Source organism: Felis catus, chromosome B3, assembly GCF_018350175.1.
Source record: "Felis catus isolate Fca126 chromosome B3, F.catus_Fca126_mat1.0, whole genome shotgun sequence".
NCBI classification, from domain to species: domain Eukaryota; kingdom Metazoa; phylum Chordata; class Mammalia; order Carnivora; family Felidae; genus Felis; species Felis catus.
The window spans coordinates 4,012,079-4,028,925 of NC_058373.1; the positions used below are offsets into that span (position 1 = coordinate 4,012,079).

At 51.2% G+C, this 16,847-nt stretch overlaps 1 protein-coding gene and 1 long non-coding RNA gene across 5 annotated transcripts in view; one reads left to right on the top strand and one right to left on the bottom strand.

Annotated features, from left to right (window-relative positions):
• Window positions 1–17: 17 nt before the first annotated feature.
• Window positions 18–7,480, bottom strand: LOC109500473. The gene is made up of 3 exons (XR_002742763.2): window positions 7,340–7,480; window positions 3,256–3,336; window positions 18–1,104 (listed from the first exon to the last, which is right to left on the bottom strand). It is a non-coding gene; the product is annotated as an uncharacterized LOC109500473 (long non-coding RNA).
• HOMER2 (homer scaffold protein 2) overlaps window positions 7,461–16,847 on the top strand; it is a 115,709-nt gene continuing 106,322 nt past the window's right edge. For 2 of the 4 annotated variants that reach the window (XM_023254863.2, XM_023254864.2), the window contains exon 1: window positions 11,439–11,501. In XM_023254863.2, the coding sequence (XP_023110631.2) occupies window positions 11,477–11,501 (25 nt within the window). In that variant the 5' untranslated portion in view covers window positions 11,439–11,476. Of the gene's footprint in view, window positions 7,600–8,610; window positions 8,757–8,902; window positions 9,259–10,537; window positions 10,792–11,438; window positions 11,502–16,847 lie in introns of those variants that run through there. The other 2 variants (XM_045058742.1, XM_045058741.1) reach the window with 2 other exon arrangements.

Sequence of the window (16,847 nt, forward strand, 5' to 3'; positions counted from 1 at the left end):
CCAAAGCAGGCTCCAGGCTCTGAGCTGTCAGCGCAGAGCGGGGCTCAAACTCACGAACCGTGAGATCATGACCTGAGTGGAAGTCGAACACTTAACCGACTGAGTCACCCAGGCGCTCCCAGGAAGTTCTCTGATGCCTGCCTCTTCCGTATCTCACCGAGGCGTGTCTTGCGAGCCCACACAAAACGAGATGTCCGCTGGGTCCAATACCTATAGAACCACGTTTACTGCTTATCACCCAGAAACAGCTTGTACCTCCATGTAAAGCTGTCTGTCTGCTACTCGGAGGAAAGCCATGTTACTTGGGCCCGATAGCCACATCCTAGGCCTTGAACTTCCTGTCTTGTGTGCTAGAATTCACAGCAATCTCCCTCTCCCTGCTCCTATACTGCAAGGCCTAACAATTTTCCGTTCATGTCCACTGCGCTGCTTTCCTTGGGCAGGTCTGGTCATGGCCAAAGACAGACACGCAGGCGTGAGGTTACATTCTGTTGTAAAAAATGGAGGAGTGCAGGGGTGCCTGGGTGGCTCAGTCGGTTGAGTGCCCCTCCCCCTCTCACAGTTTCTCTCTCAAACATAAATAAATATTTTTTTAATCTTTTTTAAATTGAGGAACGCAATTTGTATTCTTACCCAGAGGACCACCCCAGCTTCACGTAGAAGTATTTATGGATGGTCACAACCAAAACTGTGTTCTAAAAAGAAGCTCTGATAGAGACAGAAAGCAGATCAGTGATTGTGGGGTTTGGGTGGGAGAGAGAGACAGACTACAGGTGACAATGAAGGAGCTTTTAGGGGGTCCATGGAAACGTCTGAAGGCTGGATAGTGGTGGTGGTTGCACAGGTCCATAACTTTGCTAAAAATCCTGGACCATACAAATACAACGGGTGCATTTTATGGTGCGTAACTTACCCGTGAGAGAAGAAAAAACAGCGGCTTTGGGTTTGTTTGAACAGATGGCGAGCGCTCGAGTGAAAGCCCAGCGTTTAGGACCACAGAGCACAGAAGATTGGGGCCCGGAAAATGTTAGGGGCAGGAGTAAATACTTGGGATCTCAGCGTTCAAACATCCAACCTTGAGTCGTCTGCCTCCGGATGTGTCCCCTCGGAGAGATGACAATCGTGATAGGAATCATGGCTCTGGCAGCAATGGCTGGTTCCCCCCCCCCCCCCCCCAGTTCTCTCTGTCCACAGAGAGGGAGGGTTTTGAGTTCCTGGTCCAGAAGCGAACTGACTTGAGCAGAGTCAGATTAATAATACTAAGAGCCATAGCTTCTTCCAGGAATCCTTTAAAATCCATTTGAATATTTAAATAAATTCTCCACTGTAAGAGTTGTCACATCCAAAGAGAAATGTCAGGGTAAGACATTCTCAGTGCCACAATTACGAAAATTTGAAAAGGGTGTCACAGTAAAAAAAAAAAAAAAGACACCCTTAGTGTCTGTGCCTCCCCAACAGCATCTGTCCACCTCCCTCTGTGTGTGTGTGTGTGTGTGTGTGTGTGTGTGTGTGTCTGCCTGTCTGTCTGTCTCCACCTCCACCCACTCCCTCCATCCCCTGCCCTTGGCCACCACCTGTTCCCTCACCTGGTTCAGGACTGAGGGAATAACAGTGTTAGCACCAAGCACCAAGCACCCTGCCGGCAGGAAGGAGACCCTGGACCTCTTCTACCTGCCCCTCCCGCCCCTCCCCCCACCCAGGGATTTTTAATGACCTGCACCTGCGGCACGATCCAGGCCTCAGCTGAAAACATCCAGAGATCAGAGTTGCTTGCTATTGAGTATTGGCTTCTGTCAACCAAGCTGTGCAAGCTAGCACACCCCACACCGGTTTCTGAGTAAACCAGATGCTAGTTTGTTAATTGACAGTGAACAATACACGTTCTTTGCGAAGGCACTGCCTCCTTCATATCGATGACCCAGAGTGTCCTTTCCTGGCGTACCCGGGGGCTACCAGGGGCCACGGACCGTGGCTCTCCGCCTCTGCATCCCTGGAACACAGCTGGCGCTTGATAAACATTTGCCAGACGGAGCCGCATCCCGCCAGGGAGGAGACTTGTTTATCTGTAGCCATTTTTGGTCAAACGGGAGCTGGTGATGTTTCACTCAACAGACTCTCTCGGTCGAATGCTGCTTCTAACCCACGAGGATGCGCGCAAACACCGTGCGGCAAGATTTATGGAGTGGCCGTCTCGTCCGGTGTTTTCCCCCTGACACCGGGGACTTCGGGAGAAAGACATTCATCTCAGGAGATTTGCCTTGCAAGACAGCACTCCGCTTCATTTTGCATTTCCCCTTCTCCTTTATGTTTGAAACGAATGCTATAAAAGGCCCCGCTACGCCGCAGGTAATAATAGCACACAGCCGGAGACCATCCACTGCCCATCCCTGAAATAGATTCTTCGGCGAAAGAACAACGGTGTTGTCATTTACCGAGTTGTATGGGAAGCAGGGATCGGAACTGAAGACATAAAAAGACTTGTGAGTCAGTGGAGTCCAATTTAGCCGTGGTAGTAGTGTGAGGCCTATTATTAGGTCCATTTTCAGGGGAAACTGTATTGTTAGGGAAGGAAGAGTTCTGTGCATTTTTCAGGTCCCTGGTGATAGGGACCTCTTTTTAGGCCCTAAAACCCTTCTCCCCTGCTCTCCCCTCCCAAGTCCCCTGCTGATCCAGACATCCCTAAAGGTCCCCAAGCCCTCCTGCCAGCGCCGTCCACCCCGGGTCGGGCAGGAAGAGTTTCTGGGGTGGGGTTGTTGACGAGGCCGCGCTCAGAGCCCCGGGCTAGCGTGACACTCCCCACGCTCTCGGCCGCCAGCGTGCCCGGGACTCTGCCCTTGACCTCTCCTCATCCTCCACACTCTTCGCACGAGTTGGGACTGTTCCTGTGGATTCCACTACCACCTGCGCGCTGCAGCCCCTGCCCCAACACGTATGCCGTCCACGAATTCTCTTTCCGCATCCCAGGTGCCTCTCCCTCCGGCCGCGCGCTCCGTCCAACCCAGCAAACGTTTAGTGCCTAGGTTGGCAGGCGTCTCCTATAGTTACTGAGGAGACAGGGCTTCTATTCTATTTAAATAAATGTTCCTCTATTTAATATGCAGGGTTCTTAGCTTACTATCCAGTAACTGTTGGAATCCCCGAAGCCTTCATTATCAGCCACTGGTCTTCTCTTCATCCCCGAGATTATTCATTAATACGGTTTCTGTTTCGTAGAGATAATTTTCAAATATTCATACCTGGTGCCAAGTGTCTTACCTGTCTCATTTGGTGCATGGACTTAGATGTTTCTCTAGCTCCTTAAAATAAACATCTGATGTGGCTTTAGTTCCTGGATCTCTAAGATGCAGAAGTGAAAGCAGAGATAAGTTAGTAAGTTACAGTGTTTCAATGCAATACAGTTTTAAAGTTTATTTATTTTGGGGGGGGGGGAGAGGACAAGTGGGGGAGGGGCAGAGAGCCAAGAAAGGAGAGAATCTCAACCAGCCTCAGCTCAGTGTAGAGCCTGATGTGGGGCTCAAACCTACGAACCATGAGATCGTGACCTGAGCCAAAATCAAGAGTTGGATGCTTAAATGACTGAGCCACCCAGGCACCCCAATGCAATTCAGTTTTTTATTAAGTTTATTTATTTGAGAGAGAGAGAGCGCGCAAGTGAGACAGGGGCAGAGAAAGAGAGAGAGAGAATCCCCAGCAGGCTCTGTGCTCTCAGCATAGAGCCCAATGTGGGGCCCCATCCCACGTACCTCAAGACCATGACCTGGGCTGTAATCAGCGTTGGACACCCAACTGACTGAGCCACCCAGGCACCTCCCAGTACAATTCAGTTTTAAGCAGCTATTAAAAATGCTTACGGGGCGCCTGGGTGGCTCAGTCGGTTGAGCTTCCGACTTCAGCTCAGGTCATGACCTCACCATCTGTGAGTTCAAGCCCCACGTTGGGCTCTGTGCTGACAGCTCCGAGCCTGGAGCCTGCTTCGGATTCTGTGTCTCCCTCTCTCTCTGCCCCTCCCCCGTTCATGCTCTGTCTCTCTCTGTCTCAAAAATAAGCATTAACAAAATTTTTTTTAAATGCTTACAAACAACTCTGGGTAAATTTCTGCTTCTGTATGCTCTTCTCAATTTCCCCAAGAAGTCCTTTCTTTTCTAATCAGGAAAGAAGGGAGGACACAGGTGACATGATCAATTATGTCCTAGAGGCTAAGATGGCCAGCAATTCCCTGCCACCTTCACCAGCAACACCTGGAAGATCCCCTGGAGAACCCTTCCGAGGGCCCGTCTGCGGAGATAGCTCCGATGATGGTCAGCCTGAGGCAGAAGCCTCTGGTTTGTCTTTATTGCCCCCTTATCAAAAGAAAGTGCTTTTTAGACTCTGAGCTGGCTGGGAAAAGAGTTTCCAGAACCCCGAAGCACTTACCGCAGGGTGTGAAGCAGCCTGACCGTGTGGAGTACTATGCAGCTGGGAAAAAGGGAAGGCGCTGTTTGTGTTCTGTTACAGAATGAACCCAAGGTAAGTGATGGGGGAAAGGCCAGCTGCAAAGCGGTGTGTACAAAATGGTACCATTCTGGTGAACCAGGGGGGAGGGGAGGTTTAATCTCTGGAAGGGTGTGTGGGAAACAGATGCCTCTGGAGAGGAAGCTGTGTGCCACTGGGGCAGAGAGGTCGGAGGGAAGCTTTTCACTGCAAACTCTTGTGTACTTTCTGAATTTTATTTTATTTTTTTTCAACGTTTTTTTATTTATTTTTGGGACAGAGAGAGACAGAGCATGAACGGGGGAGGGGCAGAGAGAGAGGGAGACACAGAATCGGAAACAGGCTCCAGGCTCTGAGCCGTCAGCCCAGAGCCTGACGCGGGGCTCGAACTCCCGGACCGCGAGATCGTGACCTGGCTGAAGTCGGACGCTTAACCGACTGCGCCACCCAGGCGCCCCTTATTTTTTTTAAGTGTATTTATTCTGAGAGAGAGAGACAGAGACAGTGTGAGCAGGTGAGCGGCAGAAAGAGAGGGAGAGAGAGAGAATCCCGAGCAGTGTCCGAGCTGTTAGTGCAGAGCCCAATGTGGGGCTTGATCCCAGCACCCTGGGATCATGACCTGAGCTGAAATCAAGAGTCAGTCAGTCGCTCAACCGACTGAGCCACCCAGGGGCCCCTACACTTGTTTTTTTTGAGCTATAATTGACATAATGCATACTAGAAAATGGTTAAAATGGTGAATTTTACATTAAATGAATTTTACCATACTTATAGATATACAATTATATATATTATATGTAATTATATTTTTGAACGAGTGAATTAATGAATAAAATGTCTTTTATATTTACAGACTTACATTAGATGACCTCTCTGTGTAATGAGATGTCTCAGCCGTTTTTTTTTTAATGTTTATTTGCTTTTAAGAGAGAAAGAGAGTGCCATGCAAGTGGGGGAGGGGCAGAGGGAGAGAGGGACACAGCAGATGTGAAGCAGGCAGCTCCATGAGGGGCTCAAACTCATGAACCCTGAGATCATGACCTGAGCCGAAGTCTGATGCTTAACTGACTGAGCCACCCAGGTGCCCATGCAGTTTTATTTTTTTAATGTTTATTTATTTATTTTGAGAGAGAGAGAGAGAGAGAGAGAGAGAGAGCAAGCAGGGGAGGGGCAGAGAGAGAGGGAGAGAGAGAATCCCAAGCAGGCTCCACACTGTCAGCATAGAGCCCAACACGGGGCTTGATCTCACGGATCGTGAGATCATGATCTGAGCCAAAATCAAGAGTTGGATGCTCAACTAACTGTCTGAGCCACCCAGGTGCCCCTTAAAAAAGTTAAAAAAAATTTTTTTTAACATTTATTCATTTTTGAGAGTGAGAGAGACAGAGCATGAGTGGGGGAGGGGCGGAGAGAGAGGGAGACACAGAATCTGAGGCAGGATCCAGGCTCCGAACTGTCAGCACAGAGCCCAACGCGGGGCTCGAACTCACAGATGGTGAGATCATGATCTGAGCCGAAGCCGGACGCTCAGCCGACTGGGCCACCCGGGCACCCCGGCTTAAAAAGTTTTTTTAAGCAATCTCTACCCCAACTTAGGGCTCAAACCCATGACCCAAGATCAGGAGTCTCAAGCTCCACCTGCTGAGCCAGCCAGGTGCCCCGGCTTTGCAGAGGTTTTTTTTTAAATTTTTTTTTTTAACATTTATTTATTTTTGAGACAGAGAGAGACAGAGCATGAATGGGGGGAGGGCCAGAGAGAGAGGGAGACACAGAATCTGAAGCAGGCTCCAGGCTCTGAGCTGTCGGCACAGAGCCTGACATGGGGCTCGAACTCACGGACCGTGAGATCGTGACCTGAGTGAAGTCAGACGCTCAACTGACTGAGCCACCCAGGCGCCCCTTTGCGGAGGTTTTAATGAGAAATTCCAAACACATACCAAAGTAGAACGGTGGAATGAGCCCCACTGACCCCCCAGGTTGAGCAATTAGCAACTCATGGCCAATCCAACTCCATGTCTACACTGATCCTCTTCCCTGCGTCCCTAGATTGTTTGAAGCCAGTTGTAGCTGTTGGCATCTCTAACAGCCAAGGATTCCTTCTCAAAAACTTACTTACAACGCATCAGCATGTCTAAAAAATCAGGCTATTCCTTAATATCATCAAAGGGCAGTGTTGAAATTTCCCAGATTCCACAAGTATCCTTTTTGGAGTTGCCTCGTTGCGTTGTGGTTTTAAAGAGACCAAGTTGCTTTTGCCAGGACCGACCTGGTGAGCTCATTCTCAGCCATGATGAGGTTTGAGGAAGTCCAAGGTTCTTCTCTGAAGTCGCACAGGATGCTATTCCCGCTCAGATGTTTTCTGGAGGGTTTCTGAGGAACCGGTGTGCCTGCGTGGCCCAGTCACTGTGCCGCAGTGGCTGTCCGTCCTGCAACGCCAGTGAGGTGACTGAAATCCTAATTTGAGGGGTGCCTGGGCGGCTCAGTGGGTTAAGCGTCCGACTCTTGGTTTCAGCTCCAGTCTTGATCTCACGGTTTCGTGAGTTCGAGCCCCGCATCAGGCTCTGCACTAATGGTGCAGAAACTGCTTGGGATTCTCTCTCCTTCCCTCTCTCTCAAAATAAATCAATTTAAAAAAAAAAAGAAAGAAAAAGAAAGGGTAATATGAGAGCCCCAGCGAAGTGCTGGAACTCACCAGCAAGACCTCTCCAGTCTCCCTCTCGGTTATTATATAGCGGCCGCCCCGCTCCTCATCTGGGGGGTTTCCAGCCCCCAGCGGACGCTGAAAGCAAGAACCCATATATACCGTGTGCTCTCTGCTAACGCCTAATGTATACACCGGGCCCCGCAGGAGGTGAAAGCGGTAACTCACGGTAAAACAGAGTGATTGCGACAGGACTGAAACACAGGTTATGTGACTGTGCCCTCTCTGTCGTAGTGCTTCCTCCTGGGAGGATGTGAGGTGATAAAGCGCCACGTGAGGAGGTGACATGAGGGCACTGGAGCGGGCACGTGACTAACGTGGCGTTAGGCTGCGAGTGACCCTCTGAGGAGGCGTCAGGAGGACGACCATCCGCGCCGGGAAACCCGCGTCGGCTGCAGGCGACTGAACCCACAGCAAGTGAATTGTGGGTAAGGGCCGGGGTTGGAAGGGGGGGGCAAATGAATTGTGGGTAAGGGCAGCGGCAGGGCGGGGGGGGGGGGGGGGGGACAGTGGCAAGTGAATTGTGGGTAAGGGTCGGGGTTGGGGGAGCAAGTGAATTGTGGGTAAGGGCCGGGGTGGGGGTGGTGGTGGCAAGTGAATTGTGGGTAAGGGCCGGGGTGGGGGGTGGCAAGTGAATTGTAGGTAAGAGCTGGGTGTGTGGGGGGGGGCAAGTGAATTGTGGGTAAGGACCAGGATTGGAAGGGGGTGCAAATGAATTGTTGGTAAGGGCGGGGGGGGGGGGGGGGGGGGGGGGGGGGGGGGGGGGGGGGGGGGCGGTGGTGGTGGCAAGTGAATTGTGGATAAGGGCAGGGGTTGGAAGGGGGTCAAATGAATTGTGGGTAAGGGCGGGGGGGGGGAGGGCAAGTGAATTGTGGGTAAGAGCTAGGGGATGGGGGGAGGGCAAGTGAATTGTGGGTAAGGGCTGGGTGTGGAGGGGGCAAGTGAATTGTGGGTAAGGGCGGCGGGTGGGGGGCGGGGGGGTGGTGGCAAGTGAATTGTGGGTAAGAGCCAGGGTTGGAAGGGGGGGCAAATGAATTGTTGGTAAGGGCGGCGGGGGGGGGGGGGGGGGGTGGCAGGCGGGTGGTGGTGGCAAGTGAATTGTGGGTAAGGGCCGAGGTGGGGGGGGGGGGGATGGCAAGTGAATTGTGGGTAAGGACCGGGGTTGGAGAAGGGGGGCAAGTGAGTTGTGGATAAGGGCCAGGGTGGGGGTGGGGTGGCAAGTGAATTGTGGGTAAGAGCCAGGGGGTGGGGAGGAGGGCAAGTGAATTGTGGGTAAGGGCGCCGGGGGTGGGTGGCAAGTGAATTGTGGGTAAGGGCCGGGGTTGGAGAAGGGGGGCAAGTGAGTTGTGGGTAAGGGGTGGGGGGGGCAAGTGAATTGTGGGTAAGGGCCCGGTTGGGGGCGAGCTACTGTATCTCCATATTTCCCTGTCTTTGCTTAGTGCCACTCTGGATGCCCCTGTCCCCCTGTGACTCCTCAGTGACCTTCACACCCCCCCCCCATGTGGCCAGAGAGCTGTCCAGGTCATCAGCCTCCTAAGAGCGGGGTGATGGATACAGCTGGTGCCGTCCTAAAAGATATTTTGAGGTTTGATACTTTTCTTTTTTCTCCTCTACGTTTTCTTCTCTTTTTTTGTGTGTTTATAATGCATGTATTGACCCGTGTAAGTACATATTTCTATACGCCCTGTCTCAAGGTTGACTTGATTCTTTTCCTCTTTTTGCACATTTTAGGGATCCTTCCCCTCCCATCCCAAGCCCTGTGGTCCTGGCCTGTACGTCCGTATTGCGTCTCAGACGCTCTGGGTTTTTAGCTACAACTCCTCTTCAGTTAATTCTCACCCTTGCGTTTGCCCCTCCGTCCTGGTGTGCCGCACCTTCCAAAGTGACCACTAGTTTATCTGCGGGACCATCGAGCCCAGAAGTGGGCAAGAGGATCTCCCCTCAGGAGACTGGCTCTGTGGCTTGACAGTAATAGCTCAGGCTTTGTCTGTTCCTCACCACCACCTTCAAGAGAAGGTACCAGTGCTGCCCATTTTACAGACGGCAAAGTTGAGGCATAAGGAAGTTAGTTAACACGCCTAAGGCTGGTAAGTGGGGAAGCCCAGGTAAGACCCCAGACAGCCCACTCACTTTACTGTGTTCTATTGCTTAGCCCCAAGAAGTGAATTTTGTGGTTACAGAGAGGGATGCAACAGAGGGAGGAGGTATTCACCAGAGAACAAACAAAATAGCAAGGGCTTATTTCTTATAAGTCACCTCGGCCCTGGGTAATAGCATCTTCTATTTCAGCATTTGCCAAAACGTGGCCTCTGGAAAACTTACTTAAGGTTTCATTGTTAATAAATCAATTTTATTTAGAAAATACAGTCCATTGCATTTACATCTTGGGAGTTTCCTGTCTATACTGACATATTAAAGCTTCCTTTAAAAAAAAGAAAAAGAAAAAGGACTAGTAAAGAAATCTATTTCACTCAGTTTAGTCCAAACCTGTGGAGAACGGAAACTTTTCCTGCATCACACCTGTTGACGTTCCACGGAAACACCGAAACACCGCTTTGTGTAAACTTTCTGGAGTGAAGATAAACACAAAATTTCTGACATAGCTTCCTTGTAACTTCTTTGTTTTCATTTTTTTTTTCATTTTTTTTTTCAACGTTTATTTATTTTGGGGACAGAGAGAGACAGAGCATGAACGGGGGAGGGGCAGAGAGAGAGGGAGACACAGAATCGGAAACAGGCTCCAGGCTCCGAGCCATCAGCCCAGAGCCTGACGCGGGGCTCGAACTCACGGACCGCGAGATCGTGACCTGGCTGAAGTCGGACGCTTAACCGACTGCGCCACCCAGGCGCCCCTTTCATTTTTTTTTTTTTTTTAACATTTATTCATTTATGAGTGGGCAGCAGAGGGGCAGAGAGAGAGGGAAAATTTGTTGTAATGAAAACAAAACCTTCTGGGCTTCATTAACAGGAAGACACCTCTGAATTTCTAGCCTGTTGTGCCCTAACCCGCTCTGACTCACCGTACCCGGGAGTGGTTGTGGGAGAGGGTTGTCCTGTCTCTGTGATGCTCGTGGGCCAGGAGGCCCACCGGAGCCAGTCCAGTGTGCAGGAGCCTCCCAGGCTTGGTCCGGCGGGCATGTGTCAGGAGGGCCCCGAGGTGAAATTTCAGCTGTGACGATATGGTTGGTGTCCAATGTCTCCCTCTGTAAACACTGACCTCAGATTCGGTAGATACGCGCTTTCCGACTTCTTTCCGTGCGATGACCCAGCTGGAGCTAAAGGTGGACTGTGATGTCACCGGCTGTCTGTGGTCAGCCCCTAATTAACACCTGGCCATGACCACCTGGCTCTTTTGTTCTAAATTAGGACTAGGTCTCATTGTCCTCCCTCAACTCTGGGGAACCAAGCCAGAGGACGGAGCTGCCAGAACTTGGGATCGTGCAAGGCCTCGGCACAGAGGAAGAAACGAGAGGCGGCGCGTGGGCCCTGCGTATAGGATGTCGGAAGAGGAAGGCCCGAGCGTTTAGAAGCACCAGGCCCACGGGAGTCTTGGGGACTAGCAGCCTTGGGAAGGTTCTGGAAAGCAGCCTACAGCTCTGAATAGCTCTTGGGAGCATAAAGTAAGTCTGGCTGGGAGCCTTTACCTTCACAGCCCCAGGCGGCTAGGCTGGCCCCACCTTGCTGGTGGAACATTCTAGTTCATTCTTCCCAAATTTGTCTTTCATAAGAATCATGCCAGCCACTATTAAATATGCAGATTCCCAGACCCCACCCCAGAAGTACTGATTCGATCTCTTTAATGGATGCTCTGAGTGATCTCTGTGATGAGCCAAGTTTGGGGAAACACTCTTTTCTTTGTTCAAGGAGTCTCAGGAATAATGGGCTTGTCCATCTCTCCAGGTGCTTTTGTTGGCTGTCTCAGAAGAGAGGACAGGGTCTTTCCTCCTCCTCCCCATCTTCTTCGGAGGTCTTGGACACATAGACCGTTGGCCAGGGCCAGGTCATAGCTTAATGTAGGGACTCATCTAGAATAAACTTCTATATGTTTTCTACCTCTTTGGGAGTCAGTCTTCCCCTTCTTGTCTCAGTAAGAAGTCATTTTACTTATTAAAATTTTTTAAAAAATTGTTTTAACGTTTATTTATTATTGACAGACAGAGAGAGACAGAGCATGAGCAGGGGAGGGGCAGAGAGAGGAGGAGACCCAGAATCCCAAGCAGGCTCCAGGCTCCCAGCTGTCAGCACAGAGCCCGACGTGGGGCTCGAACTCACAAACTGCAAGATAATGACCTGAGCTGAAGTTGGATGCTTCACCGACTGAACCATCCAGGTGCCCCATATTTATTAAAAAAAATTTTTTTTTAATTTATTTATGAGAGAGCAAGCCGGGGAGGCGCAGAGAGGTGGGGGGGCGGACAGAGAATCCCAAGCAGGCTCCATGCTGTTAGCTCAGAGCCCAATGTGGGACTCAAACAAACCTCGAGACCATGACCTGAGTTGAAACAAGAGTCGGACACTTAATCGACTGAGCCATCCAGGTGCCCCAAGAAGTAACTTTAGAAGAGGTGGTTTGGGGCACCTGGGTGGCTCAGTCAGTTAAGCACGTGACTTCAGCTCAGGTCATGATCCCACAGTTCGTGAGTTCAAGCCCTGCATCGGGCTTCGTGCTGACAGCTCAGAGCCTGGAGCCTGCTTCGGATTCTGTGTCTCCCTCTCTCTCTGCCTCTCCTCTGCTCGTGCTCTGTTTCTCTCTCACAAGAATAAATAAAACATTAAAAATTTTTTTAGAAAAGATGGTTTGATAAGCTATTGGTGCCTGTTTGGGGCCTTTTATATTAAACCTCTTGTCTGTTCTAGTCAGCCAAGAGTATTTATAGAACACGTATTATACGTAGAATGAGGAATAAGTCAATTAAACATGTCCCTACTCGCCGAACATCGAGAAACTTGTTTGGATGTACTTAATTTCACCGAAGCTGTAGACCTAAACGTGATTAAAACAGATGTTATGTTACATATATTTGGCCACAATTCGGGGGAAAAAAAAAAAGCCCCAACCTGTTCAAGAGACAATATACCCAAGAGCCACCAAAAAAGGCATTTACAAAGCAATAAACCAGCAAATGTACAGAAGTGGATTTAAAGGGATACTTGAGTGAAGAAAGCCAAACACTCAGGCAGCTTTCGTGCTGGTTTTGAAGGAGGGATGGAATCACGATCCTGGGGGACAGCACAGGTGAAAGAGGTCACAGGGAATGAAGGCAGACTTTTAAAGGGGAGTGTCTGTGAGGAGGCAGCCCGCACACCCCCCCCACCCCAGGCTGGGTGAGGGACGTGTTTGCGGTGAGTGACAGAGTGAGGAATGACCCTGACACTTCTTGCTTCTAGTGAGTAGAGAGGCATGGTCTTGATTGGAAGGGATTTTCTCCTCTTTGGTATTACAACGCTGACACCCCCCCCTCCCCCCCGCCTCCGGGGGCTGAGCTGTTGGAGAGATGGTTAGAAATGGCCAGAAGAGGGGTTCTCACTCATTTCTGCACCAACTGCCGGCTCATACTTCTCTGCCCTGAGCCGCATGGGAAAGAGCCGGAGGTGGGGCCTGGCATAGAAGCCAGCTCCCGCTGGGGAGCCCAGCCCAGGCAAGGGCTTTCTGGAACCCAGAGCCAAAACCCGCCGGGCAGCTGATGAGAAACAGGTGGCTTTCAGGAACAGTGTTACTTGCCAGGAGGACCCCAGATTTGCAGGGGGGCCTCACTTAGAACAACCGGTGGGTGAGCCGAGCTTTATTGGAGGCAGAGGTGCTGGGACCCAGGGTCGCTGTGGCCTCCCCGAGGGGGCTGGGGTAGGGGGGGGGGCTAGGAGTGGGGCTGGGTGTCTGATAAGCTGCCATACCAGCCGAGCCATCTGCGGCTAGTCTGGCGCGTAGTAGGCGTTCGGTGTCTATTTGCTACACTGAAATGGATTGAAAACTCACTTGTTTCTATTTTGTAGGATTTTGCTTTTTGTTTGTTTTTGTTTTGTTCTTCATTTTCTACTAAAACGTTTCTTTTTTTAAAAAACTTAAGATATTTGTTTTTTTTTTTAAGGTTTATCTATTTTTGAGAGAGAGGAAGAGAGAGAGTGCAAGCGGTGGAGGGGCAGAGAGAGAGGGAGACACAGAATCTGAAGCAGGCTCCAGGCTCGGAGCTGCCAGCACAGAACAGGGCTCGAACCCGCGAACCGCGAGATCATGACCTGAGCCCAACCAAGAGCTGGACGCTTAACCAACGGAGCCAGCCAGGTGCCCCCCGCAAAAGAATTTTAAGATACTAGACTCAGCTAAATCAAGCTAAAGGTGGGGGGGGGGTCGGTCCACATCTAGAACAGGTGGCCCCCTGGGTGCTCAGGGCCACTCTTTTAGCCTCCAGGCTCCCCTCCCTCCCCTGGTGATGCCACCTGCCCTCCTCAGCCCAGCTCTGCCCCACCGGCTCAGTGTGCTCCTCCTGGGGTCCTCTGGGTTCGGCTCTCGAGTTCCCCTTCCTTGCTCCCTGCCTGCAGCATCCTGCTTCTCAGCGGGTCCAAAATTGCCCGACCCTCTCTCCTCTCTGCTGCCCGTCTCCCTCCGGGCTTCCATGTGCCCTCGAGAGCCATCGCCATCTGCATGATGTCTCCAGTTAGAAACCTTTCCAACTCACCCTGTCTTGTTGAGTTGGCTCTGAAGGCTGGCCCCACCTGTCTGAGCCTGCCCACCCCAGCTCTCCTGGATGTACAAACGGGCGCCCGTCAGGCTGTCAGGGGCTCCACGGGGCAGCTGTGGGCTTCGGGATTCATTCCTTCTGTCCTGTGCTCAGAGCAGGCGCTGAGCCCCACAAACTCCTTGGGTTTCTTAGTTCCCCTCCGGAGCCCTAAGTCTCAAGAAAGCCCAACCAGTGACCCAGTTCCCGCACCCCGGGGCTCTGTGTGCCACCTATCTATGCCCTCTTCGGGCACCTGAGGCTCAGAGCAGTGGTTCCCAGCCTTGGCTGCACGGTGGGATCACCTGGGGAGTTGACAGGATTACCGATGCCTGGGCACCATCCAGGCCGATTAAATCATCCTCTCTGGAGGTGGGGCACTGGCGTTGGCCTTTTGTCAAGGCTCTCTAGGTGATTTTAATCTTCAGGCAAGGTTGAGAATGACCAGTTTGCAACATATATTTCCACTCTTTTTTTTTTTTTAATTTTTGCAGCTCAATTCTGGGACTATGGGTTGAATTGTTGGGGAATTTACTAATTTCTTGCAATATATGCATGTGGGACCAGAGCTGGGAAGAGAGCTTATCTAAGAACAGAGCACAGTCAGAGCAAGGAAGACCCGGGAGGGATCCCGCCCTTGAAGGCCACTCTCTTCTTTTTTTTTGAAGATCACTCTTACGGGGAGACTCACTTGCAGATTCGTCCCAAAGGACAGTAAGGTGACAGGGTGCTGGCTCCTGGCAGCGAGGCAGCACAGCCTGGACAGCCCTGGGGCGCTTGCAGCTGGCTGGGCTGCCCAGCGGGTCATTTCCAGCTGTGCCTCTCGTGGCTGAACTCTGCTGGGAGGCAGCCAGGGAGGTCCGGCCTCTCCTCAAGGCTGTTGGGCTGTTGGATGACCGGCCCTCCGCCCACACCCGCAAGCGCTCCGTGGTCTCTCGTTTCGGGCTCCTATCCCTTACTGGAGGCTGATACACACACCTCCCCTCCTTCCCCAGCCTCGGCTGAACCCGCCCAACTTGGATCCTAACAAAATTCTGCCCTTAATCTCTGCTTCTCTGGCCCATTCTCCCCGCTGCTGCCAGAGCATCTAAGATGCTAATCTGACCATGCTCCAAAACTTGGATTTGCTTCCCGCGGCCTTCAGAATCAAGTTCAAACTCCTTAATGTGTCCCTAAGATCTTTCCCAGTGTGGTCCCAACCTCCCTCTCATCCCTGGCCACTTCCTACCACACACTACTGAGCCAACCACATGGACATTGCTGTCATTCCCTATGTGAGTCACGCTCTTGTGCTGGTCTATTTGCAGGAACTGGCCTTCTCTCCCATACATCCTTTAAGATCCAGCTGTGATGTCTCTCTTTTGAAGCCGAAGCCAGGCAAAGTCCGTATTTCATGAACTTTATTTATACCTCGGTTACACTATAGTTTGCTTATTAGGTTGTCTGAGGACACAGCCTGGCTTGTTAAGGTTCAGTGATTGAATGAATGCTTTCAGAATCCCCAGCAGCGGCTAGGACGGACAGACTTAGGAAGGCCCTGGATGGGACTGCTGGCAATCAGTTCCAGCTCGCCTTCCTAAGGGCAGGTCCTCGGCTCGACTGGAAACAAGGGTCTGGGCCTGGTGGTCCCACGTCCATCTGGTGTCATCTTAAAGAGATAGCCTGTAGTCTTCTCTGACCCTCAGGTGCCCTGCAGAAGAATCCTGAAGCTATGAGGAGTTTGGGACACAGGGTTGCAAAGTGTTACCGGGCAGGAAATGCGTGAGCTGTTTCCATACAGTTTCAGAATCCCCAAACCAATTCTAAATTTTAGTGTGTTGACTATATAAATAGCATTATAGCAGTATTAATTCAGTGACAATAAAGAATGAAAATTTCTCCCCGGTTCCACCATGATAGCCAGTCAATATAATGGTACTTGCAATGTATTAAGAAGGTACTATTCCAGGGGCTGAGCTAAGCACTTTACATGTCGTATCTCATTTAAGCTTTCAAAAGACTTGATTCTGAAGATTCAGGGAGCAAGCTAAGATCTGGTGAGGTGTCCTCACCTTACAGGGGAGTCAACAGAGAGGTTGGAGCTTGCCCACCAGCACAGAGATGGTCAGCGGCAGAGCCGGGACGCAGCCCGGGTCTGTCTGACTCTGATGTTGTGTTTTTACCCCATATTCCTTCTGCTGCCCCATGAACCAGACTTTTCATTTTCTGTACCTCCAGGCCTTCTCCCTACACACAAATAGCTTTCGCCTAACCAGAGTCCCAATGCAGTGAGTATGGGAACATAGATTCCTGGACTTAACTTTATATCAAAATCTACACCCAGTCCCTCACCAAGTCCTCCTGAGCCTACCTCCAAATACATGTCTGATCTGTAACTCACCTTCCTTCACCTCTGCCCTGACCTTTTGTCTGGGCTTGGTGTGAGAGCCTCTTAACCAGTCTCCGTATTTTTACTCTTGCCCCCTTCTTATCTCTCCTCCCAGTAACCAGAGTGATTTTTAAAATAATATAAACCAGGGGCGCCTGGGTGACTCAGTCGGTTGAGTGTCCAACTTCGGCTCAGGTCATGATCTCACGGTCTGTGAGTTCGAGCCCCACGTCGGGCTCTGTGCTGACAGTTCGGAGCCTGGAGCCTGCTTCGGATTCTGTGTCTCCCCCTCTCTCTCTGCCCCTCCCCTGCTCACACACTCTGTCTCTTAAAACTAAGTAAACATTTAAAAAAATTAAAGAAAACAAATGTAAACCGGATCCTAGCATTCCCCACCTGCCAGTGCATTTGGGCCTCACGAAACTCACACCATCCTAACCACGCTAACCTTGCAGCTCCGGGGAACTTCCTGGGTCTTGTCCACCTCAGCGCCTTTGACGCTCCTCTGCCTGGGACCTCTTGCTCCCACGCCATCCCTGGTCAGTGCCCCTCCAAAGAGGCCATTCCTACCCACGCTTCTCAACCTAAATTAGGA